General features: G+C 35.3%; 1 protein-coding gene across 9 annotated transcripts in view; it reads right to left on the minus strand.

Moving 5' to 3' along the window:
* Positions 1–24,134, minus strand: part of USP34 (ubiquitin specific peptidase 34) — a 239,393-nt gene that overhangs the window by 114,968 nt on the left and 100,291 nt on the right. For 8 of the 9 annotated variants that reach the window (XM_026485129.4, XM_044377919.3, XM_048222672.2 and 5 more), the window contains exons 12-20: positions 23,980–24,109; positions 23,277–23,312; positions 22,825–22,955; positions 21,931–22,541; positions 19,266–19,480; positions 15,642–15,757; positions 15,421–15,548; positions 6,793–6,882; positions 4,290–4,385 (exon numbers count right to left, since the gene is read on the minus strand). In XM_026485129.4, coding sequence (XP_026340914.1) covers positions 4,290–4,385; positions 6,793–6,882; positions 15,421–15,548; positions 15,642–15,757; positions 19,266–19,480; positions 21,931–22,541; positions 22,825–22,955; positions 23,277–23,312; positions 23,980–24,109 — 1,553 coding nt within the window. The remainder of the gene's footprint in view (positions 1–4,289; positions 4,386–6,792; positions 6,883–15,420; positions 15,549–15,641; positions 15,758–19,265; positions 19,481–21,930; positions 22,542–22,824; positions 22,956–23,276; positions 23,313–23,979; positions 24,110–24,134) is intronic. The other variant, XM_057309016.1, reaches the window with a different exon arrangement.

The following is a 24,134-nucleotide window of genomic DNA, read 5'->3' on the forward strand; positions in this document are numbered from 1 at the left end:
AATTAGAAAACATACTTTTAAATTAGATGAGGAAGTACGTAAGAACTCAACAGTGGAACAAAAGAAATATGTCAGTTTGAACTTATGCAATATGCACATAGGTTAGAATAAACTGCATCTCCATCCAAAAAATGCATGTTTCATTATCACTGTCCCATCAGTGATAATACTATATTCCCTAAACAAAAAATGCTAATGAAATATCATTTCCATAAATCTAGTTCAAAAAGAATACAGCTAAAACAAAATTGGCATTTTTGAATATTACTTCAAATCTAAATAATTGTAATTCATGTGCACAAAATCAATGGTAAGAGTTTGCTTAAGTAGGTGATTTCACAAGGTTCTCTGGGATTTCAATTTGTAAGCATGTGCAAAGGAACAGCATTTTAAGAATCAAGTGCTGGTTTGTCACCAACACTTGGTAGGAGGAATAGTAGGAAATGCATCTGAAAGTGGTACATAGGGTCCAGAAGTACATAGGATCCAGACTGTGGCCAGCCTGAGATGTCAAACAGAAGAATCTGGCATTATTCTAGATGAAAAAGGAGATCACTAAAGAGTGTTGAGGGGAGAGGGGACTCATGATCAGGTTTGCATTTTAGGGTTCTTTTAGCAACCGTGTGACCTGCATAGTGAACTGTGTCTGTGATAGTACAACATTCTAATTCCCACAAGCACCTGAGCACACAATCAATGAAACTAAATCAATCATGAGTTCTTAGCTCTATGTTACAAATCAAAGGCTGGTTATGGATGAATTGCCCAAATTACACTGCCAACAAAAGGCAGCAGCCAATCTGAGCCCTGATCTATATCGCAGGTTGCAGAGAATGAAAGAGCTTCAATTCAATTTCCTATATCTTCAAGTAAGTGCAAAATTTTAAAAGTTTCCCAAAATTAGCTGTTTCAAAAATTATACTAGATTCACTCTTCAAGTTTAAAGTTAAGGTTTTCTAAAGATTAAGTTTACGGGATATACCTTTGCTGCTCCTTACTGTCTCATAATAATATTGGCAAAGAAAAGATGAACTTTCACTTTATTGTTGCAGTGCCCTTTGTGAAGATCAAACTACGTGTGGTAAGATGGCTGGGGGCACAGAGGAGAGTACAGTAAGCAACTCACAGACTAGAATGCCATCCAGATAAAATTCAAGAACAGCTCTTAACAGCTTCTCATCTTTTTACTAAAAAGGACAGATTCTGTAGCAGAAGCCTTGGAGTACAAGTTCAAATTCAAGTTCTATCATCCAGCAGCTCTGTGATTTTAAGTAAGTTACTATGCATCTCTGAGCCTGGGGGACTTGGTCACAGATATAAAGGGAGAATGAAATCTTGTCCTGTACAAAGCACTTTTATTTCCTGCATACTTCCTTCCTCTGTACACTTCCTTCCCCTGTACTTGCAACTCAGACTAACAGACCCATAACCCCAGAAGGCATGGACCCAGACTCTTGGTCCTCTCCCATTCAGCTTCCACTGTGGAGCCACTGGCTCCACACTTCAAAGGACTCCTCTGCTCTGTCAGGGTCTCACTGGCCAGGAAATCACTGGCCAGGAAATTTCTTGAGATGCAAAACAAAGATAACATCAACACTGGCAAATTCTCATGGACTTGTCCATGGCTTTCTGACATTACAGGAAATAGAAGACAAAAATAATCTCCCTACAGGCATGAAATTTTAGTGGCAAACTATGCCTTTAAAAAAAATTCAGTTTGTAGCCTCTATGTTGACACAGCAGGATTTTCTCTAGAGGCCACTGGATTCAAGAAATATGCAACATGTCTGTTTGGAAAATGAAGTGTTATCTCTCATACCACAAGAATCGTTTTGTCCTAAGTGAAAATCTGAGAACTTGTCTACTAAAATCCCCACAGAACAAATAGAAAATAATGGGCCACAAACTCAAGAGGTCAGTATGCTTTAAAAAAGGGTAGCAAATGCACAACTCTGTTTTATAGCCTGAAGGAACAAGGCAGTTATATCAAGAAGCCAGACAACATCTCTCTAAGGTTTTATTCTCCTTAAGATGCTAGGCAACAAGGCAAAACTGAAGGATTCAAAGGACACTATGTACCCTAAAAAAGTTTAAAACTCATCTCCAAAGAGCACCACTCCACTATTTACCTTTTCACCACAGAAACAACTCTTGTATGAGGCTCCACCTCTAATTCCACTAACAACGTCAGTAAATTCCCTGTAGCCAATGCTATGAACAATCAAGACTCAGACCTGTGTTTATTTTTTGGCACTTAATGTCAGACTTTCTCAGATGATTTCTTTTTTTGAGGATGATTTATCTAGGTCTTATCTTCCCTTTCTTAAGCCTCCCATTACTGCTCATCAAGCCCACAGGCTTGTAGCCGAGGTGAGAGCTCTTTTGTAACTTAGTGTTTCTCTACTGACAGGTAACTTGAATTTTTTCTCCTAAAAATGCTGCTCAAGATGTGGGTTGTGTGCTTTTATTTATGCTTCTTGTCAATCTTGTGGTTTTTACAGATATATGGAGATGCTCAGATTCAGGAAACCATGATTATCTTCAACCTCTGCTGCAAGAAGGATTAAAAGGAAGATACAGACTACAAAGAACACTTTGAATTTTAACAGCATTTAAAGAAACATTTTATGTAGAGATAACTTTGTAAACAAAGCTATAGAATAAATTCAAGGAAATAACTTAGAAATAATTTGATAGGCTTATAAGATAGGAGGTCCTAAAAAAAAAAAATCATTGAGTAATAAAACAGGAAAGGCTGCTTGAGTTTTGATTTTAGAGGGCTCAAAATACCAGGCTGAAAAAACTGGAATTTTCCTTTTACACAGTGAAGAATCTAAATGGGGGGTAAAAAGAGCAATTTTGTTATCTGTTTTGTACCATAGTTTTTTATTAGCCAGATAACTATGCTTTATAGATAATCGATGTGCCAGGCACAACTTACTAAATTATTTAATTCTTACAAAAACTCATGATGTAAATAATTAGAATTTATTAGGGAGGTAACTAATCAAAATAAGGTCAAAACAATCCATTCATAATCTAAACCCAGGTTTGTATGATTCACAAGCCCAAGGGCTTTCCTTCAATACTGTATTACAACGTCTAATATAATAAGGATAAGAAATTAATGAGCATGGTGGAGAATGAGGCAAGAAGACTGATCCAGAGGTTGGATAACAGGACTGGAACAGCGTCTGTGGGAATGTCAACTTGTGAAAAGACACAGGATCTATTTTAGCATTCAGGTAACTAGAGACTGTCAAGAGTGTAATGTACAACTCAAGAATATTAGAGAAAACAGACTGCTCCACTATTTATAAAATGTGTGACCTTGGGCAAGTTATTTAACGTCTCATAGTTTTAAATGTTCTCATTTTTAAAATGAAACTGCCTAACTCAAATGAGTTGTTGTATATCTTGAAGTTAATACTTCAGTTAAATGGTGTCTGGCATATGGTAAGCAAGCATCAATAAACACTGGTATTTTTATCATCATCATTCATGTTTGGAAATGACAAACCAAAAAGGCCCCTAAGTCTCCAAGTTTTAGGTGACTGAGAGGATGGTGGGATTCTAAAGGACATAGTAAAATCTGGAGATAGAACTGATTTATGGAGAAAAATAATAATTCGTTTTTGGAGGTAAGTATGCAAAGGTCTATCACTTTTCTGAACCTTGCACAGTGTGCTCAGTTTTCATCTATGCAGACGTTGTCTACAGGATTATTTTCTCAATAAATACTAAGGCTAGCTGATACACATTAAGCTGGTTTTCTCGACTTGGCCATCAGTCCCGATGCTGACTAATAAGCAGAAACCTTCTGAATTTTACATGTTTCCTTCTAGGCAACAATTTTCCCTATAAGACACTTTAAACACAGCTATATCACTGACCAATTTTTACCAATTCTTATCCAAAGTCACTAAATGATGAAATACATAAAAATTTCAGAATCAAGCCTTATTAGAGTAAGACAGGATATTGATGATTTCTGAAAACAACTTTTGATTCCTGAAAACAATGACTCTGAACAGAACTCAATAGTGAAAGTTAACCAACCCCTAAGAGAGTTACATAACCTACATCTCCCTAAGGTTAAAAATTATAAAAATAACTTTATAAAATTCTCCAACTTAAAAGAGCATTTTTTTCTCTTAAAATTTTACAACTGAAGTTTTCATCACATTTATTTACTATATGAAAGAAAAGGAATAGAAATACTGGGACATTATCTTTCAGAGGAAAGATAATTAACACTTAAACGTAACTAACCTAGTTAAGATACTTACAGTGCATGTTTCTGTCTTCCTTCTCTTACAGCTTGAATGTAATACACCAAATTATCAAAGAAAAGCTTCATCATGTTCAGCTCTTTTTCTGCCCACCTGGCCCAAATGAAAGAAAAAATACTTTTAAAGGCATAGGGTAAGAGAATAAATCTACTCTAGGACAAGAAAAAAATGTAGATGTAAAAATTCTTCAAATGCAAAATCTTCTAATTACCATAACTTTATAACTTCTATTTCTACTTGAATTGTGAAAGATATAAAGCAATATGTCTTAATTTTTTTGAATTTAAAGTATCACTATTGTTCTTTAATCTCAAAACAATCTTTGTGAAGAGTATAAAATGTCTGGCAAGTGCTAATTATAAATGACTAACATGAGTTAATATTAAAAATAGTATGATACAGTCTGTATAAGGATGGACTATGTGCCTTAGTCATTATTTAGTAAAATTTAGCAGAGTGCCTGGCATATAATACACATACAATACAAATTTACTAAATCAATTACTTTTTCTTTTTTTATTGCGGAGTATTTGTTTAAAAAAATAAATCAGGTATCAAGCTCCAAAATAACCTACAAACACTAGAATAAAAAAAGAAAGTGACAAATACAATCAGAGATCTCAAGGACTAAAACATCCACAACTAACATCATCTATTCCACATAATACTTACTACCAAAACATCTGTTAAAATGTAGGGAAGTATTAAAATTCCAAAATGACTAATGTAATTTACATCATGCTACAGCACTCTTTTCAAAGTAAGTTACTCTCACCTTGACAATCCCTTAATGAAGATGCTATTAACAGAAAACATTCAGTAAGACTAAGGTTTGAAACCAGTTCCAATACACATGCAGCACGGCTCTGGGCAAGTAACCTGACCTTTTGAAGTCTGTTGGTTACTTGAAGATTCACTAAAAGGATAAGGAATAACAATTTCCAGTTTTAAAAACTGGGCCGTAAGAATTTAAGAGATAATATGTACCAACTGTTGAGTGCTGCTGCACATAATAGATTCACAGTTGAAGTTTTTTGTCATTATTGCTGTCAACTAACTATAGGAGCTCAGCGTTCTTTTAATAGATCCACTTGAGATTTAGGATACCAGATTCAGGTAGGAAACCCTGTGAACTCCCATTAATTGAGCTTACATTTAATTTAAGGATAAAGCTAAAAGGGTCACAACTCAATATACTTAGGTTCAGGTACTTGGTAAGTAACTAACCATACAGAGTGGGCCACTTCTGTAAGATGTTACTGTTATTCCTTAATATAAACCTCCCCAAATGGCTACAGTATGTCACCAACTTGCCCAAGTTAGCTACAAGTAAATTCCTTTAATACTTTAGAATTCTGTCATTCAACCATTTAAAAACTATTTGAAAAGTCAATGAAACTGGACTCACATTCTTCTTATACTTAAAAGATGCTAAATACTTTTCCCTATCCCTCTGTTTAGTATCTCAAAGACTTTCCCCTATACTCACAAATAAAATTGCCCATAGACTGTACCGTAATAACAAAAGAGACTAAGACGATTTTTTAAAATCACGTTACACAGGTCCCCTTTTAAAGGAACAAAAAACAGTAAGGGCTATACCTGAGAACTAACTTCACCTATTTAGAACTATTGTGAAGTCTTCTAAGAATTTTTCTAAATGCTACTCATTTTGAAAATAAACAAGTGCTCTTAACAGCTAATCTTAAATGTGAGAAGGAATTAGGTAAAAAGCCATCTTATTTGACCTCAAAAATGAATCCTTCAATAGGTCTAATTTTTCCTAAAATTTAAATGTCTCTGAAATCCCTCCAAAAGTCTATTGTGAATAAAGCAAATAACACATTCTTATAATCTTAAATTCTTTGTAAATGTAAAGTAGTAATAGGATGGTGTCAAGATTATCCCTAACATGATGTAATGCCTACAACTAATTTCTAGTAATGAGAAAATTAAAAACACATATTTTAGTATGTATCTTTTTCAGGAATCCTTTACCTGTGGTTGATATACTACAAATCTTCACCCTACAATTAGAGCATTACTTGCTACAGTATTTTTCTTATACAAAGAATACAAAAGTCAGATTTTTCTACTGATGCTGATAAAATCTCCATGGGCTAAATGGCAAAGAACACTCTAAAAACTCTAAGAAAACATTTGAACCACGCAAAATTCAAATATGCCTGGTGCAAAATAAAAGCTAGTAAGTTACTCAAAACTTCGATAACTATGATTATTAAAAAAATCTTTAGGGTCGCCTGGGTGGCACAGTGGTTAAGCGTCTGCCTTCGGCTCAGGGCATGATCCTGGCATTCTGGGATCGAGTCCCACATCAGGCTCCTCTGCTGGGAGCCTGCTTCTTCCTCTCCCACTCCCCCTGCTGTGTTCCCTCTCCCGCTGGCTGTCTCTCTCTGTCAAATAAATAAATAAAATCTAAAAAAAAAAAATAAAAAAAAAATCTTTAAAATTAATACTTCTGTTTCTTTTATTTACTTACATTGTAATCCAATGTGTATCGTAACTGCTACCAAACTGCTGAAAAGTACCAAACAGTTTTGGAAGAAGGCGAAGTGAGATTACTACTGATCTGAAACAGCAAAAACAGATATTTATAGAATAAAATAATTTTAGTTACTATTACTAATTCTAGCATTTTACAGAAATTCAGCTATTTAAAAATCTCAACTGCAAAAGGATTTTACTGAACTTTACATTAAATATATTTCTTACATAAACACTGAAAAAATTTTCCCTAAAGTTTAAATTTATTTTATACAGTGGGGCAAGAAACCCAAGTTTCAAAATCCCAATCCAAGATTTTTAAAGTAGAATACACTATAAATACGTTAAGCATAAAAACAAATGAAGAATATTCAAAGGTAAAGAACTTTCATGGAAAAAAAATTAAGAAGTTGTGGGTGCTTCTGAGGATTAGGGACAAGCACCTAATTAAGTTATCTAGAACAGAACTTCTCTAAGTTTAATGTGCACTTTATTCACTTGGGAAAACTTTGTTGAAATGCAAATTTTGATTGCCATGTCTGAGGTAAGAAATTTTTCTAACATGCTCACAAATGATAAACTGCTGATTTGAGTCACATTCTCAGCAGCAATAATATAGAGAGCATTTTTCAAACTGTACAAATTATCCCTTTCTCCCTAATTCTCACTTAATATGAGCTGCATCAAGTTGAAAATCACTTTCATTATGAGCCATGTTAATAATGGAAGCACACCATAGACTTCAAGTATGAAGAACCAAGAAAGGAATAAGAAATCACTGTACAACTTCAAGTATATCTGAGTGTGCCTATGAGGGTAGGAGAGGGGTTACAGGAAAGAGAGAGACACACATCCCAGAAGTCTTAGTAGGCAAAGAGGCTGGCTGCATGAGTCTTGAAAGAAGTAAGACAAACTGTAATGAGGTAGTAAAAAATTTTTTTAAGGAACCATATTGTTTCACATAAAAATTTTTAGAAAGAACAAAGTATAGTATACAAGTAAGTCCCCCAAAATGCCTCCTCTTATTAAGAGTACCAGGAAAATCAGAACACAGAGCTGCACTTCTGAGTGGAAGAGAAACAATGGTAAATACTGAGTAGGACAGATTAAAGAAAACTTCCTGTTTCTGAATAAAATCCAAAGTTGGAGAAATGAATTATCTTTTTGCATTAAGTTGGATTACAAAGCCCTGTGTGATCTAACCCCATTTCTCTTATCAGTCTAACTTAATTTCCTTCCAATTTTCCTCTTTACTATCCCTACCACACACAGACACAAGCACATTCCTGCCTAAGTACTTCGCTACTGCCTCTACTTGGAATGCTCTTTATCTAATTATCTATATGCAGAACTCCTTCCCATACTTTATTTAGGTTTCCTCAATGTCAACAGAGGATGACCCTGAAAATTCTATATCAAGTAACACTCTTCCACTGCCCCAGAACCTCTTTATTCCTCTTGATTCCTTCCCAATTTTTCTTATTCATCATCACCTAATGAATAATCCCTTAATGCGCCTATCACTAGAATGTGCTTGATGAGAGCAAAGATAATCTTATTAATTAAAAATCCCTACATATGGTGCACAATGAATATATATTAGCTTAAATAATGATCTGATAAAGAACTCAAAGGCAAGATTTTCAAGGAAGGAGGAAGAACAACAGCGTAAAATGCTAATACAGTCATGAAGGATGAGAACAGAAAAAAAATAACACCAGATGACAAAAGAAACAGCATGTTAGCAGAATGCTAGAAGATCAAAACCACACTGGTAAGGGGTGCCTGGGTGGCTCAGTCGTTAAGCGTCTGCCTTTGGCTCGGGTTATGGGCCCAGCGTCCTGGGATCGAGCCCCACATCGGGCTCCCTGCTCAGCGGGACGCCTGCTTCTCCCTCTCCCACTCCACCTGCTTGTGTTCCCTCTCTCACTGTTTCTGTCAAATAAATACATAAAATCTTAAAAAAAAAAAAACAAAAACAAAAACCCACACCACATTGGTACAGATCAAGGAGTACACAGTTAAGTCATGGAAACAGTAAGTGCCCACTAAATATTCTTTAAATAAAACATTTAAATTTGGGAGTGCTTGGGTGGTTCAGTCAGTTGATTTTGGCTCAGGTCATGATCTCAAGGTTGTGAAATCTAGCCCCAGGTAGGGCTCAGGAGGAAGTCTGTTTGAGATTCTCTCCTTCCACTCCTCCCTCCCAAAATAATTATTTTTTTAAAAAATTAAATTCTAAGTATATTTTTTAATATTAAAATTTTTAATATTTTTCAAGAAGTTGCACACTGTTGATGCTTGGGAAAATGGACCATGAAAATCAGGGGGAATCAACTGTAGATTCTTTATCTAAAATCTCTTGTCAAGGGGCACCGGGGCGGCTCAGCTGATTAAAAAAAAAAAAAACTTAAAGATTTTATTTATTTATTGGACAGAGAGAGAGACAGCGAGAGAGGGAACACCAGCAGGGGGAGTGGGAGAGGGAGAAGCAGGCTTCCCAATGAGCAGGGAGCCTGATGCGGGGCTCGATCCCAAGACCCTGGGATCATGACCCTAGCCATAGGCAGATGCCCAATGACTGAGCCACCCAGGCGCCCCCCAACTCTTGATTTCAACTCAGGACTTGATCTCAGGGTTGTGAGATTAAGCCCTGTGTAGGGCTCCACGTTGGGTATGGAGCCTGCTTAAGATTCTCTCTCTCCCTCTGCACCTGCCCCTCCCCCTCTCTGTAAAAGATCAAATCAAATCAAATCTCTTGTCAAAATTTCAGAAACACTAGTGGAGTTTTTCCTAAAAATTAAGACATAAAAAAATAGAATGTACAGATATATATTAATTTGATCTAACACTTTACAAGCATAAAATCGATTCAGGATATCACAAAGAAAAAATATAGAAAAATTACATCTAAAAGCACAAAAGCAAATTCCAAAATTGTGACTTTAACAGTGGTTTTAAAATACAAACAGGGACACCTGGGTAGCTGGATAGGTTGTCTGCCTTAAGCTCAGGGCATGATCCCAGGGTCCTGGAACTGAGCCCCGTATCGGGCTCCCTGCTCAGGGGAGAGTCTGCTTGTCCCTCTCCCTCTGCCCTCCCCTGCCCTCCTCGTGCTGTCTCTCTAAAATAAATAAAAATCTTTAAAATATATATATAAAAAATAGGGGCGCCTGGGTGGCACAGCAGTTAAGCGTCTGCCTTCGGCTCAGGGCGTGATCCCGGTGTTATGGGATCGAGCCCCACATCAGGCTCCTCCGCTAGGAGCCTGCTTCTTCCTCTCCCACTCCCCCTGCTTATGTTCCCTCTCTCGCTGGCTGTCTCTATCTCTGTCGAATAAATAAATAAAATCTTTAAAAAAAATAAAAATAAAAAAAATAATAAAAAAATAAAATACAAAGAAAGACTAGAAAGAGATACATCTTATGTTAACAAGACACATGACAAGTCTTATAGTGTGCAATAGTTATTTTCTGAAAATCTTACTAAATTATCTCTTGCAGTCAATGGTGTTAAAGGTCTAGATTGTTTAAACTTACTTCCCAAATTTTCCACAATAAACATGGTTCCACTTCATAATATGTAATGTTGCTTGACAATAAAGAATAGGAAGCCAGTTGCTGAGTGGATATTGACTGAAATGAGTGGATAATGGTGTGGTTCATGTAACAGAATAACCAAAAATATGAATGTAGAAATGGGACTCATCTTCCCTCTAAGAGATGCTTTTTGCCACAATTTGTAATATAAACACTGAGTTATCAGGGAACGATTACATTTTATAGAACTAAAACATTTCTTTAAAAGTTTATCAGATTATCAGAAAAATTTCATTTTTCTCCTTAAAAAAAAAAATTCAAACGACACTGACGACACATACTTTAAACACTATAAACCTATAAACAGTTTATAAGAAATGACCAAATTCACATTCAAAGTGATCCCAAAACACTAAAACTTTTTACTTAAACCAATGAATTTAAAAGGAAAAATGACATGAAGTACAGATTACAGACTGAAAATTAGTAACACAGATACAAAATGGGGAAGATCATTTGTCTGGTGATAATAATAATTTATATTTCAATGTTAAAGGAAACATCACAAGATCTACCAAATTGTTCTTAAAATTATGTTGTAGAATTACTCCTGTAACGACTACAAGATGTTACACTGACTTACCAACTTTTTTGCCCAAATAGTTTTATTTGCTGATATGCTTACAAAACTCAATATAAAAAAAGGATCATTATCTTCAAACCTACATTTTACAATTTCTTCTAAGGGTGAAAATTTCAAATACCAAAACACAATCATAGGCAATAATATGTTTAGGATAAAAGGTTCAATGATCCAGAGCAACAAAATACTAATTTTAGACTTCATAAAAGTGTTATTACCCTAAACTTCCCTCTTTGCTTCAATCTAGGCAACAGTGTGGTATTCCTGTATTACCAATGAAATGATATGTTGCCTTGCACAATGAACACATGCTGATATTATTCAGAAAGTCATGTTTGAATGATTTTTTCCTAATCCTGGACTCCATATTTGAAGACTGATGTGTTCTACAAAATGCTACTCGGTCATCACAAATTTTAGTATACCAAAAGATGACATGAGATGCTATATGTAACATAGTCTTTAAAGGAAGAAAAGAAAAGTAGCATATAGTACCATCCATTTCTTAATTATATAAACCTCTATTTATATAAACAGGGCCCTTGACACATGATCATTTTACTCAAGGAACCTTTTGTACACAAAGGCAAAAACTTTGAGCATATGTGTTAAAGTACCTACAGAGAGGATCGAGAATGGAAAACAACAGCACAGAGGACAGATTTCCAGTCTTACTTCAATTCTTGGAAGGGGACAGAATTTCAGGGAATACCTAGGCACAGGATATGGACTTGCCTTCTAGTAAACATAAAATACCAAAGGGGCCGATTACAACCCAACCCCTACATTCACCCTACCCACTAGACAGCAATCTTATCTCACACATCCTTGGAGACCAGTATCACACTGAAAAGCAATGGACTCTTCATTGTGGGAGCTACTATCTGCCTCATCCTCTCACTTTATGAAAACATTCCGCAAACCAGTCTATGTGTTTCTGTAACTTTTAACTTCCCACACTCAAAATGGCCTATGTGCCTCATAAAGCAATCTGTCTGAGGCTAAATGTACACAAAACACAAGTTCCATATCACAGAGACTACACGAGACTTCAAGTGTTTACAATAGTTCCATAAAAATAGGAGAATTATGGGCAATTTATAGAAGACTTTACTTTTCTTTTTCAGATCTCTATGCTTCCTGAGAATAAGCCCATATTACTGTTCCATAAAAGCAAAGTTCATTTTATCAAATAAATTGGAATAAGACCATAGAAAAAGAAAAACAAAAAATGCTGACAGATCTATAAACAATGGCAAAAAAGGACTGCAAAGAAAATGTAAAAGTTAGCACAGAGAAAATAAAAAGCTAAAACCTCCCTACTAAGTACATAAAAAACTGGTATCATCAGGAAGTAGACTTCTGTGTTCTTTTGTCAAATGTCAGGAAAATGCTAAATGAGTTAAGGTTGCAGTGGCCATTTGTTTCAACATAAGGAAGCGCTTTTCTATTAATGTTAGCATCTTTGTACAACATTCCTTTCTGAGGGTACACTCAGGGGGCTAGATTTGAAAAAGGATTCTTGTGTTCTGAATGGGATTTCTAAAACTCTGAGGTCACTACTGACACTTTGGGCCAAGTAATCCTTTGTTGTGAGAGGCTATCCTCTACATTGGTGGATATTTAGTAGCATCCCTGGCCTGTAATCATTTCTCCAATCCCATTCATTAGTGCGACAACCAAAAATATGTTGGTTGACATTGCCTAGAAGGGGAAAAAATCACTCCCATTAAAAACCACTGGTTTGGGGCGCCTGGGTGGCTCAGTTGTTAAGCGTCTGCCTTCGGCTCAGGGCGTGATCCCAGAGTCCTGGGATCGAGCCCCACGTCAGGCTCCTCCGCTGGGAGCCTGCTTCTTCCTCCCCCACTCCCACTGCCTGTGTTTCCTCTCTCGCTGGCTGTCTCTGTCAAATAAATAAATAAAATCTTTAAAAAAGGGGGCGCCTGGGTGGCACAGCGGTTAAGCGTCTGCCTTCGGCTCAGGGCGTGGTCCCGGCATTATGGGATCGAGCCCCGCATCAGGCTCCTCCGCTATGAGCCTGCTTCTTCCTCTCCCGCTCCCCCTGCTTGTGTTCCCTCTCTCGCTGGCCATCTCTATCTCTGTCGAATAAATAAATAAAATCTTAAAAAAAAAAAAAATCTTAAAAAAAAAAACAAAAAACCACTGGTTTATCAGGAAACCCAGACTAATGATGTACAAAACTTTTTTGTCAACGTGCATAACAACTCTGGTAAGTTCAGTTGGTATACACCAGATGTGCTGCATATTTCCAACAGCATTATTTCCAATACTGAAAAATGCCACTGTGCTCTAAGTATTATCATATATGACTGTCCTTCACTACAAAACTAGCATGATATAGCAACCATATGAAGAGTCAAATTTGAGGGCAAAATTAGCTTCAACATAAAAATCCTGTTTACTATATATTTCATAAACATTAACTATATTAGAATACAGGAATTGACTTGAACAAATGAAAAATGTTTCATCTTCAAGTAATCTGGGAATGAACAAATTAAAGCTTAATAAAAAATCCAGATTGACAATTTTCCATTTTACACACAGACTACTTCCTTTTGTCCCTTTTAAGTTTCCCTACTTTTAAGAGAAAGATATGTTCATTATAGAAAAACTAGAAAAAGAGAAAAGCATAAAGAAAAAAATAACTCAATCCTTTCAGAAATAACCATTTTACCATCTCACATATTGCTTGCAATCTTTTTAACAGATAAGCCTGTAAGTATATGCCCTGATTGTTATATAATCTTTTTAAAAAGGGGCTCTTTAAAGGCCGCATGATATTTCATCTTTCACATAGTTTTACTGAAGTATATATTAAAAAAATGTGTAAAACTAACAACTGAAAATATTAGGAGGTGAACATACCTGTACAACCAGCACCCACTCAAGAAATAAATCATGACCAACATACTTCCGGCCTTCATTGTCCCTTTTTTCCAGTCACTAATAACCCAACAGTCACCATTATCCTGACTACTAAATACAATCATTTTCCTCTTTTTAAACTTCACATAAATGGAATAATGATGATATATTCTCTTATATCTCGCTTCTTTCACTCAACATTATGTTTGTGAGATTCATCCACACTATTCCATAGTTCATTCAATGTTACTGCTATAATTTCATTCAACAATCCACAATTTTTCTATTCTTTTTCGACACTTGGATAGCTACACAAAAACTCTTTATTTTGAATAGCGCTGCTATGAACATTCTTGAACATGCCTTTTGGCAATCATCTGGATGTACTTCTGTAACGCACATACTTAGCAGTGGAATTACTGGGTCATAGGGTATGCAGATGCACATATGGGAAATATAAATTGATACAACCACTTTTAAAAACTTCAGTGGTTTCATAAAGACTTCTAAAACAACAATTAACATTTTAAAATTAACTGCTATAATACCTACGTAAATGATGAAATATCATCCAGCCATTAAAAGCATTCCCTTTAAAGAATATATGCCAAATGATGCAACTGATCCACTAACAGAGGTCTATTATACCTGCATGAAGCAGCAGTTTTTCTATTGTGATTGTTCAAATTATATAGTCCTTAAAAGACCAAAAGTAGAAAATATCACACACTTTTTCTAACTTAACTGAATAAAAAAAAAAAATAGGTTAAAGCACTTAAATATTCAATAAATTTAAACATTTTTATCAGGCTTAGGCAGAGGTAGGCTGAAAATATTATATGAACGCAACAGAATACAGTATATTCAATTAGTAACTGAATTCACTATATCAGGGAATGGCATTTCCAAAGCAGTGTTGTTAAGACAAAGGAAATCTGAATTTGTACCAATGGAACAGACATGAAAATCAAGAAAGTTGTGGTAATCACCTCAGACCCAGTAAGAAGTATATAAATATATGGTGGAATTCAAACTAGAAAAAAACACTAACCTAACTATGCACTATGGAAGTCAATACACAAAAGATCAACCCACTTGGAAGAGCAATGCCATTATCAAAATATTTATATTTCAGCTTAACTTCGTTTATCTTATTTAGGTTCTTTCACATATGACACAGTTTAAGAACATTTAACTGTAATTTGAAAACACAGCAGTCACCACTATGTTCCCAGAAAAAAAGAAGAGAGTATTATTACTTTGTTTCTGTTGGAGAGTATCTAATCAAGTGTCAAAAGTGCTGAAAAAGCAAGACTGACTGGTTAAAAAAAAAAAAAAAAAGAACCCTGTAAGGTAAAAATCTTCAAACCTAATATGAAAGCCACACTTACTTTAAAAAAAAAAAAAAACCTTCAAATTTAGTATGAAAGCCACACTTAAAAAAAAAAAAAAAAGCTGGTAATGGTACACTAAATGCTATAAATCCACCACACCTAGTCGGAATACACAAAATGAACTTTACTACATACAAAAAATTTAAATTTCTATTTACCTGTTGTTTCCTAAATTTTCAAGGCAACCTTCAATGAATCTCATTCGAATCTGTCTATCCGTAAACCAACATACTAAGGAACAGAGAAGTTTCTCTGCTTCATTTATTAAACCTTCAGAAAGATTAACCTACAAAAAAAATGTATACATATAAAGTTACTGTTTATCCTGATTGTATTTTGCTGTAATTTTGTCCTCTTTTTGCTCTATTAGGTAACTTACTGCATCATCATCTTGGACTATATCCCACAACAAAGTGTTTCCTTTCTTGCAAACATTATCCAAATTAATGTCTGTCACAGCATTACTGTTGAATTGATGTTTATGAACTGCAGGTCCTGAAAGGGCAAAATATAATACATTCTAGAGGAATACAATGGGCAGAAATTGTGAATTACAGCATTCATAACGTCAACAAATCCGAAGTATAAAAACAAAAACAATACAAGATTAACACAACAGTTGCTTTGTGAATGGCATAGTGTTGTTTGAGTCTGATTAAACTAAAGTTAAGGAAAAGAGTTTTCCTTCCATGGTCTCTTCACTATTTCTAAGTATAACTTTTTTGCATATCAAGAGAACAGTAATATAAATGCTTGAAACCCAAATTAAGCACAAAGATAATTTTCTTGAAATAATTCTATAGCCAAGGAACATTCTTCTAAATACCTTCTGTATAGTATTTTATATCCCTACCCTTAAAAAAAAAATCTATTGGAGATGACTTACCCATAACAATCAAAGACTCCATAATAATAATGCAGACTCTGCGCCAAGCTAAATAAATTCTCTAGCTCTCCTAAGCAAAAATGCTTGTCTTTTTAAACAGCTTTACCAGGAAATTTCTCTACTGAATTGTACATATACACTGATTTCATTAAAGTAAGAATTGTGCTACCATCACAAGTTTTAAAACACTTTCACCACCCTGAAACATTCCCTCGTACCTAATCCCATTCCCCAGCCCTAATTCGTTTTTCCATCCCCATAAATTAGCATTTTCTAAAAATTTTATGTAAATGGAATCATACAATACGTATAGTCTTAAGTCTGAGTTTGTTCACTTAGCAAAATTTTAGAGGTACATCCATGTCAAAGCACGTATCACTAGTGTGTTTTACAGAATAATATTCTATTATGTGCAAATACTTCATTTTGATTATTTTCAACAGTTTAATAGACACCTGGGAATTTCCAGTCTCTCACTAAGATGAATAATACTCCCATAAATGTCTGTATAACAAGTCTCTGTGTGGACACCTGCTTTCCTTTCTCTTTGGTAAACTGTATTGGTGATTCACAAGGTAAATGCGTTTAACATTTGAAGAAATTGCCAAACTGTTTTCCAAAACGGTTGTGCCATTTTACATTTCCACCAATAGTCTATCAGAGTATCAGTTCCTGTTCCTCCACACCCCCACATCACATTGGCATGGTCGTGCTTTTTAATTTTAGCCATTCTAATAGGTGTGTGGTAGAATCTCATTAAGGTTTTTAAATTTGCAATTCCCTAGTGACTAATGATGTTTAGCATCTTCTCAGGTGCTATTAGTCATTTGTGTACATTATTTGCTAAATTACTACAGAGCTGCAAAAGTTCTTATATATTCTGAATTCAAGCCCTTTATTAGATACATGATTTGTAAATATTTCTCCCAGACTTTGGCTTGCCTTTTGGGGGTTTTGTTTTGGTTTTATGATAAAATTAATAAATTTTAATTAAAATATATACACACAAGCAAGATATAGAACATTTCTATCACCCCAAAATGTGTCCTTGTGACCTTATACAATCATTCCCTACCATAAAATCCTCAGTAATCATTGAGTAGATTTCAACCATTATAAATTACTTTTGAACATTCCAAAACTACATATAAGTGATACACAGTATGTACTATCCTTTTTTAGCTTCATTTGCTTAGAATGATGTTCTTTGATATTCACCCACTATACTGCACGTATTAGTTCTTTCCTTTTTACTGATGAGTCGTATTACACTATGTGAATATACTATAATATGTTAATCTACCAGTTAATTCCAGTTGAGGTTCTTATGAGTGAAACAGGTATGAACATTCAATGTACTAATCTTTTTGTGGATGTATGTTTTCATTTCTCAGGTAAATACCTAGAATAGGAATTGCTGGGTCATATGAAGGGATGCAAGTTCAACTTTATAAGAAACTGGTAAAACAGTTCTTCAAACTGGCTATATTTATTTCATACTCCTCGACAGCAAGGAAGAGTTCTAGTTGCTCGATGTCCTTAGTATCATTTAGTATGATTAGTTTTTAAGTTTACCCATTCGAGTAGGTGTGTAATAGTATTGTACTGTGGTATTAATTTGCATTTCCCAGGTAAATAGAGATACTGAGCATCATTTTTATGTATTTACTGACCATTTTTCGTTATCTTCTTTTAACTGTACAAAACTTTTGTCAATTTTTATTTACTTGAGAAAGGGAGAGCGAAAATGTGCAGGAGTGGGAGGAGGTATACGGCAAGATTCTTAGAGCAGATTCCACACAGAGCCCAACAGGGGGCTTTATCTCACAACCCTGAGATCATGACCTGAGTGAAACCGAGTCAGAGACTCAACTGACTAGCCACCCAAGCGCCCCCACCCGTTTTTAAAGTGAATTGTTTGTTCTACTGTATTGAAAGAGTTCTTTATAGTATTAAATACACAGCAATACAAGGTAGACTTGGAGATCATTAATACACATAATAATTCTGCTCAATTTCCAACTTCATATACTAAAAAATACACATAATAGTAAATAAAGGAAAACAGGATAAAAATAGAATGGTGAAAATTTAGTAAATATGGTATCAAATTCAAATGACCTCAATCTTAACCTATTCATTTCTCAAAAAACCACAATAACAATTAAAAAAAGTCAAGGTACTCTTATCTGTATTATACACAAATAACATCTGAAATCATTAAGTTGTTGTCCACAAGTTGTATCTCCAAATTTGATCATGGCTTTTTACCATAAACCTAATCCATCAGGTTTACTTAGTCTGTAATGTACTGGCACCCCAAAACCCATTTCCTAGGCTAGCAAGTGCTGATAGTACATAATAAAGCATGAAGCTGAACCTTTATTTTAATCTTTTTAATGTATATAACACTTTTTTTTTAAGTATATTTGACACACAATGTTCCATCAGTTTCAGGAGGTTGGATCTTTAAATTGCTAACTCTAAAACTGTCTAAAACTGCTAATTTGTCTCTTTCCCCCTCCTTCTTCTACTATTCTTTAACTCCTCTCACCTCCATTCTTCCTAGTATGGTCATATCCTAATACTTTTTTAGATTGATCTGAAGTGCTTAGAACCATCATTTTTTGAACATTTCCATCACTCCAGATGGAACACCTTGACCTTTAGCAGTTACCTCTCCTCTTATTTCCCCCAAGCCCTCCCTAGCCACAGGCAACCACTAATCTACTTTCTGTTCTCTACAAATTTGACTATGCTAGACATTTTACAAAAATGGACTCATAAAATGTATGACCTGTGTAATCTTGATTTAGCGCCGAAGATACCTAAATCTTCAATACACCCATTTATTTTCTAAAACACAGTTATAATTTTATACATATTATTATGTATTTCCTTTCCTAGCTAAGTATCTCTTGATGGAAATGCAACCTTTATATTAATGATGGAGTTTTCATAATAATTCCATTCTCTAGGAATGAAAACTAACCATATGAAAGTTCTTTGGCAAAAATATTTACGTATCATAACATTAAATGTTGAATCCTATTAAGAATATAAATTGTTCCCCTGTTTTAAAGAAAGTAATATATTTTACTTACTACAGAACCTTACCTTGACTAAGATGTTCATGGTAAATAGATGCTAAATTGGGAAGATGTTGTTGGAGATGAGATGTTAGCTCTGCATGTGAATTAATCTGAACTAGTTCCTCTTCACACCCAGATTCTTCACCATCAAAATCAGCCATATTTTTTTCTGATTTTGCACTGACCTGGGAGCTACTGCAACTGACATCATCTGCACTTAGCATATCATCAACCATATGCCTATAACACAGAGAAGAGCACAAAGTTAAACACACTTTGTGAATCGCAAAAATTATCTCTCAAAATATTCAGCACAAGTTACACCACAGTCAAGAACAAATCTACATTTGTTTTGTAATATGGAATATTGTGAGCTTTACAGAAACTAAAAAGCTCATACTGTCAGAACTATATATTAATTATACAATATACCCACATATTGTCTGACCCTTCAACACACTTCACTAAAACAAACTCATAGAGTAATTTTAAAGATCAGTAAACTCACCATTACATAATTATTTTATCAACTCAAATCACAATGTGAAACCTTAAAATTTATTTACATTTATTCATACAACTGTAGAATTGGATGAGATTACTACCAGGAAAACACTTCAATTTAAGGTCATAATCTAGATATGATTATTAACCAGGAGAACCTTACACAATACGAACACCTATTAAAACAATAAGCACCTATTAAGCACCAAGCACTTTTTTTTTTTTAAAGATTTCTTTGAGAGAGGGAACACGCACGTGTGCAAGCAAAGGGAGGGGTAGAGGGAGGGAGAGAGAATCTCCAGCAGACTCCCCATGGAGCCCAGAGCCCAATGCCAGATTTGATCTCACAACTCTGAGATCATAACCCAAGCTGAAATCAAGAGTCAGATGCCCAACCAACTGAGCCACCCAGGGGCCCCAGCCCTCACTTCTGAAACACACCATACTGGGCACTTTAAGGAGGGCAAACAAAAAAGATGAAAAACAACATCAAAGGAGAAAAGGTCAGGATTAATTTAGAGATTCACAAGTGGTACCTGACACAGAATACGGATAGTGCTAAAATGAAAAAATTATATCATTCTAGGTCTTGTGAAGTAGGGAACTGCTGCGGGTATGAAAACTTAAAGGACTACAATGTGCCAAAGTGAATATATTTCACCTCAGTTTTACAAACGAATTGCTTTGTCTTCTTTTGCGTTATCCTGGGAAGAACTTTGAATGTGTATGTATAACGTCAGACTATAAACCACTGGTTCTCAATCACAGGTGATTTGGGTGCCTGGGGGGAACCTAGGCAACAGTTAGAGGTATTTTTGGTTATCACAACTTGGAAGATGCTGCTGGCATCCAGAGAGAGAGAGACTAGGGATGATGCTAAACCTCCTACAATTCATTCACACTGCTATAAATTCAAAACACAGAAATATCTGACCCAAAATGTCAGACTGAGAGACATCATCTTAAACTCATATGGGTTAGCAATATGAAATAATGGCGAAGGAAACAGAGTAGTAATATATATGGACATGTAGTTCTTCCAAAGAAACAATGAATTCTGAAAAGCTTGGCAAATTGTCAGGTCTAAAAAAACTCATCCTGATAAGCCACACATTTATATTTTATCATTGTCAATTCAAATATTACTACTTATAATAACAGTAATAAACAGTAGCTAACGTTTATTGAGCTCTCGTTATGTGCCAATTACATCAGCCCATAAAATGTTCACATTGAAACCCAAGAGGTAAGTACAATTGTTCCTATTTTATAGATGAGAAAAATGACAGAAAAATTAAGTACTTGCCCAATATCTGTAACACCTAGTGACAGAATCACTTTTAAATTTAAAACTTCCCTTTCTGGGGCGCCTGGGTGGCACAGTTGTTGGGTGTCTGCCTTCAGCTCAGGGCGTGATCCCGGCATTCTGGGATCGAGCCCCACATCAGGCTCCTCCGCTGGGAGCCTGCTTCTCCCTCTCCCACTCCCCCTGCCTGTGTTCCCTCTCTCGCTGGCTGTCTCTCTCTCTCTCTGTCAAATAAATAAATAAAATCTTAAAATAAAATAAAATAAAATAAAATTTCCCTTTCCATGATCACACTTTACTGGAGTTTCTGCAAGCAATCTTATATCTGCTTTTAGGCAATTATTACAAGTAGCTGAAGATCTAGATCTGTGTTGTCCAATATGAAAGCCACTAGCCACATGTGGTTACTGCACACATTGAAAAGTGGCTTGTCTAAACAGAGATGTGCTGCAAATATAAAACAAATGCAGAATATTGAAGCTTTATTACAAAAGAAAGAAAAATATCTTTGTTTTTACACGGATTACATGTGGAGATATTTTAGAAATTACTGCTTTAAATAAAATTTATAATTAAAATTAATGTCACCTATTCCATTTTGCTTTTTAAAATGTGTTCAGAAGCAAATTAACAATTACATACCTGCTTGCATTTGAATTTACATTATATTCCTATTAGCACTAATCTAGAATATATTGCAATCGAATGAATACAAGCTGTAATTGTTTACCTAAATGAAATATAATTTTTTTTTAAGATTTTATTTTTATTCTACATCCAACATGGGGCTTGAACTCACAACCCTGAGATCAAGAGTCATGTGCTCCACCAACTGAGCCAGCCAGGCGCCCCAATATAATCTATTTTTAAAGAAACTTACCCATCATGGTGGTGGTGGTGGTGGTGGTGGTGGTGGTGGTGATGCTGTGGACCAATAAACTGCCGACAATTAAATAATTCATTCCCAATAGTCTCCCCAAGAAAGTCCCCAGTGCGTGTAATACAAGATTCCTGAGATGCTTGTGCTATATGAGCAGCATTCATTTCCCCTGAAATATCATGTTCTGGGTCTTCAGAGTGTGAACAGGTATCTAGCATTCGTATACGATTATCTACTGAAGGCATTGACTCAGTGTTAAAAACCAGGTCCTTTCCTGTTCCATTGCTTGTCCCACTTCTTTCTGATGGGCCTTGTGAATCCCCTAGGCAAATGCCTGCTTGACTTTCTAACTTTCTGTTCCGAAGATCTGTACCACAACTGCTTTTAGGATTATGACCATGATCATCATCTTCATCTTCTTCTTTAAGGGCTTCAATATCTGCAATGTCTTCTGACTGTACCTCACTGCCAGGGCTCCCAGCTGACTGGCTTGCATGGCTAGAATTCACCTCATTGCTAGATCCATCACTATGCCCGCTACTGCTACCAGGACCACTGCTTCCATCTTCACCACTGTTGGCAGTTTCATCAGAACTTCCCTGCATGGATTCCTGTATTAAGAAAGAAATAGATTTAAATAAGTATTTAAACCAGTAAGAAAAAAGTAACTGGCATTAACACATTGTACTTTTTAAAAGACTGCCACAATCTTGACATATTCCTTTAAACAATACAGAAAGAATTAAAAGCACACACAAAAATTTAACCTCAGTAATAACTATAGGAAAGGCCTGAACATGGATCATGTTTTTACTTCCAGTTCAAAGGATATACATGGGAGAAACCCCAAAATCCAAAAATCTTGTTAAAGTGGGGGGGAAACTGTTTTCATACCTCTGTGTCTGAAAGTCGCTGTTGCACATGTTTCGTTCTATTAATAAGTTGCTCATCCATTTCAATGTCACTGCCTCCACTCTGATGGGTATCACTGTTATCACTGCTCTGAGGACTAGCTGCAGGTGACCCTGTATTAAAGAGATTTTTTGTTTTTACTCCTAATTTGTATTAACATAGATTTATCAGAATGACATAATCCTTTGATTCTCTCATTTACAAAAGCTTTACTCTAAATAGCCAAAAATATAATCTGGAAGTAGTTAACATTTGCCAATTATTTCTAAAGAGGATATACATGACCTCCACTGAAAGTGGAAAACCAGCTAAGGGTTTATATCTGCTCAAGAAAAACTTCATGGCTTTGAAACAAATATATAAAATTAACTCTAGATGATCATGAAATCTAAACTACACGTCATCTTGCCATGCATTTCTAAGGCTCAACTTACAAGGTGATGGAGCTGCTCTTCTGAGCTCTTCTTCCTCTGAAGGAAAATGAAAAAACAGGAGGGAAATATTCTAAGTGACTGAGCTTCTCTGGAACAGATTATCAATTGATCTTATTATTATCACATAACCAACAAGATACAGGCAGAGAAACCTGAAATAATTTAAGTCCCTAACACTTGCAGTAGTAGTTGTGGGTGCCTGACTAGAAAATCCTAAGAAAAGCCTAGTATATGATGTCAGGAGACAAAAAATGGGGCAAAGTTGGTAAGCTTTTAGAAAGCCCTGTAAAGCTACACATATAAAAGCACACATAAAACACCTGAAGTGATAGACAACTTTTGAATTAGAAAGCACAGAGAGATTGTACCATCATATTCTGCTCTCAAAATTATCTCTAAAATAAAGCATGTTGTTTTCTAACCAAAAGCTCCAAAGTTGTTATGAAATAGTTGCCCCCCACCCCCACCCAAGAGAAGAACACTAATGAGAGAAAAATCTAATTACTACTGCAACTTCATTACTGTTCTTTACTTGAAGGGTAAGCCAAAAACATTAGCTACCCCCAATTTATTAACCCTTTCACTAACACTATAGCTCCCATCTCAAACTTATTTTGAAGTTAATACTGAACAGAAACTACTTCAAATTTGAATGATAAACTTTGAAAAACTGACTTTAAAAAATACATTACACTTTACTAACCTTTCTTATTTCCAATGGGAAGATTAGTATTTAATAAAGATGCAAAAGAACTCTGTTTAGACAGCTGAGCCTTAGCTGCTAGTGCATTATTCCATAATGCTTTAATTAACATCGATGCCAAGTACAATGTCTTAAAAAAAAAGAGAGGTTGAAAT

Source organism: Ursus arctos, unplaced genomic scaffold (assembly GCF_023065955.2).
Source record: "Ursus arctos isolate Adak ecotype North America unplaced genomic scaffold, UrsArc2.0 scaffold_8, whole genome shotgun sequence".
In the NCBI taxonomy this organism is placed as follows: domain Eukaryota; kingdom Metazoa; phylum Chordata; class Mammalia; order Carnivora; family Ursidae; genus Ursus; species Ursus arctos.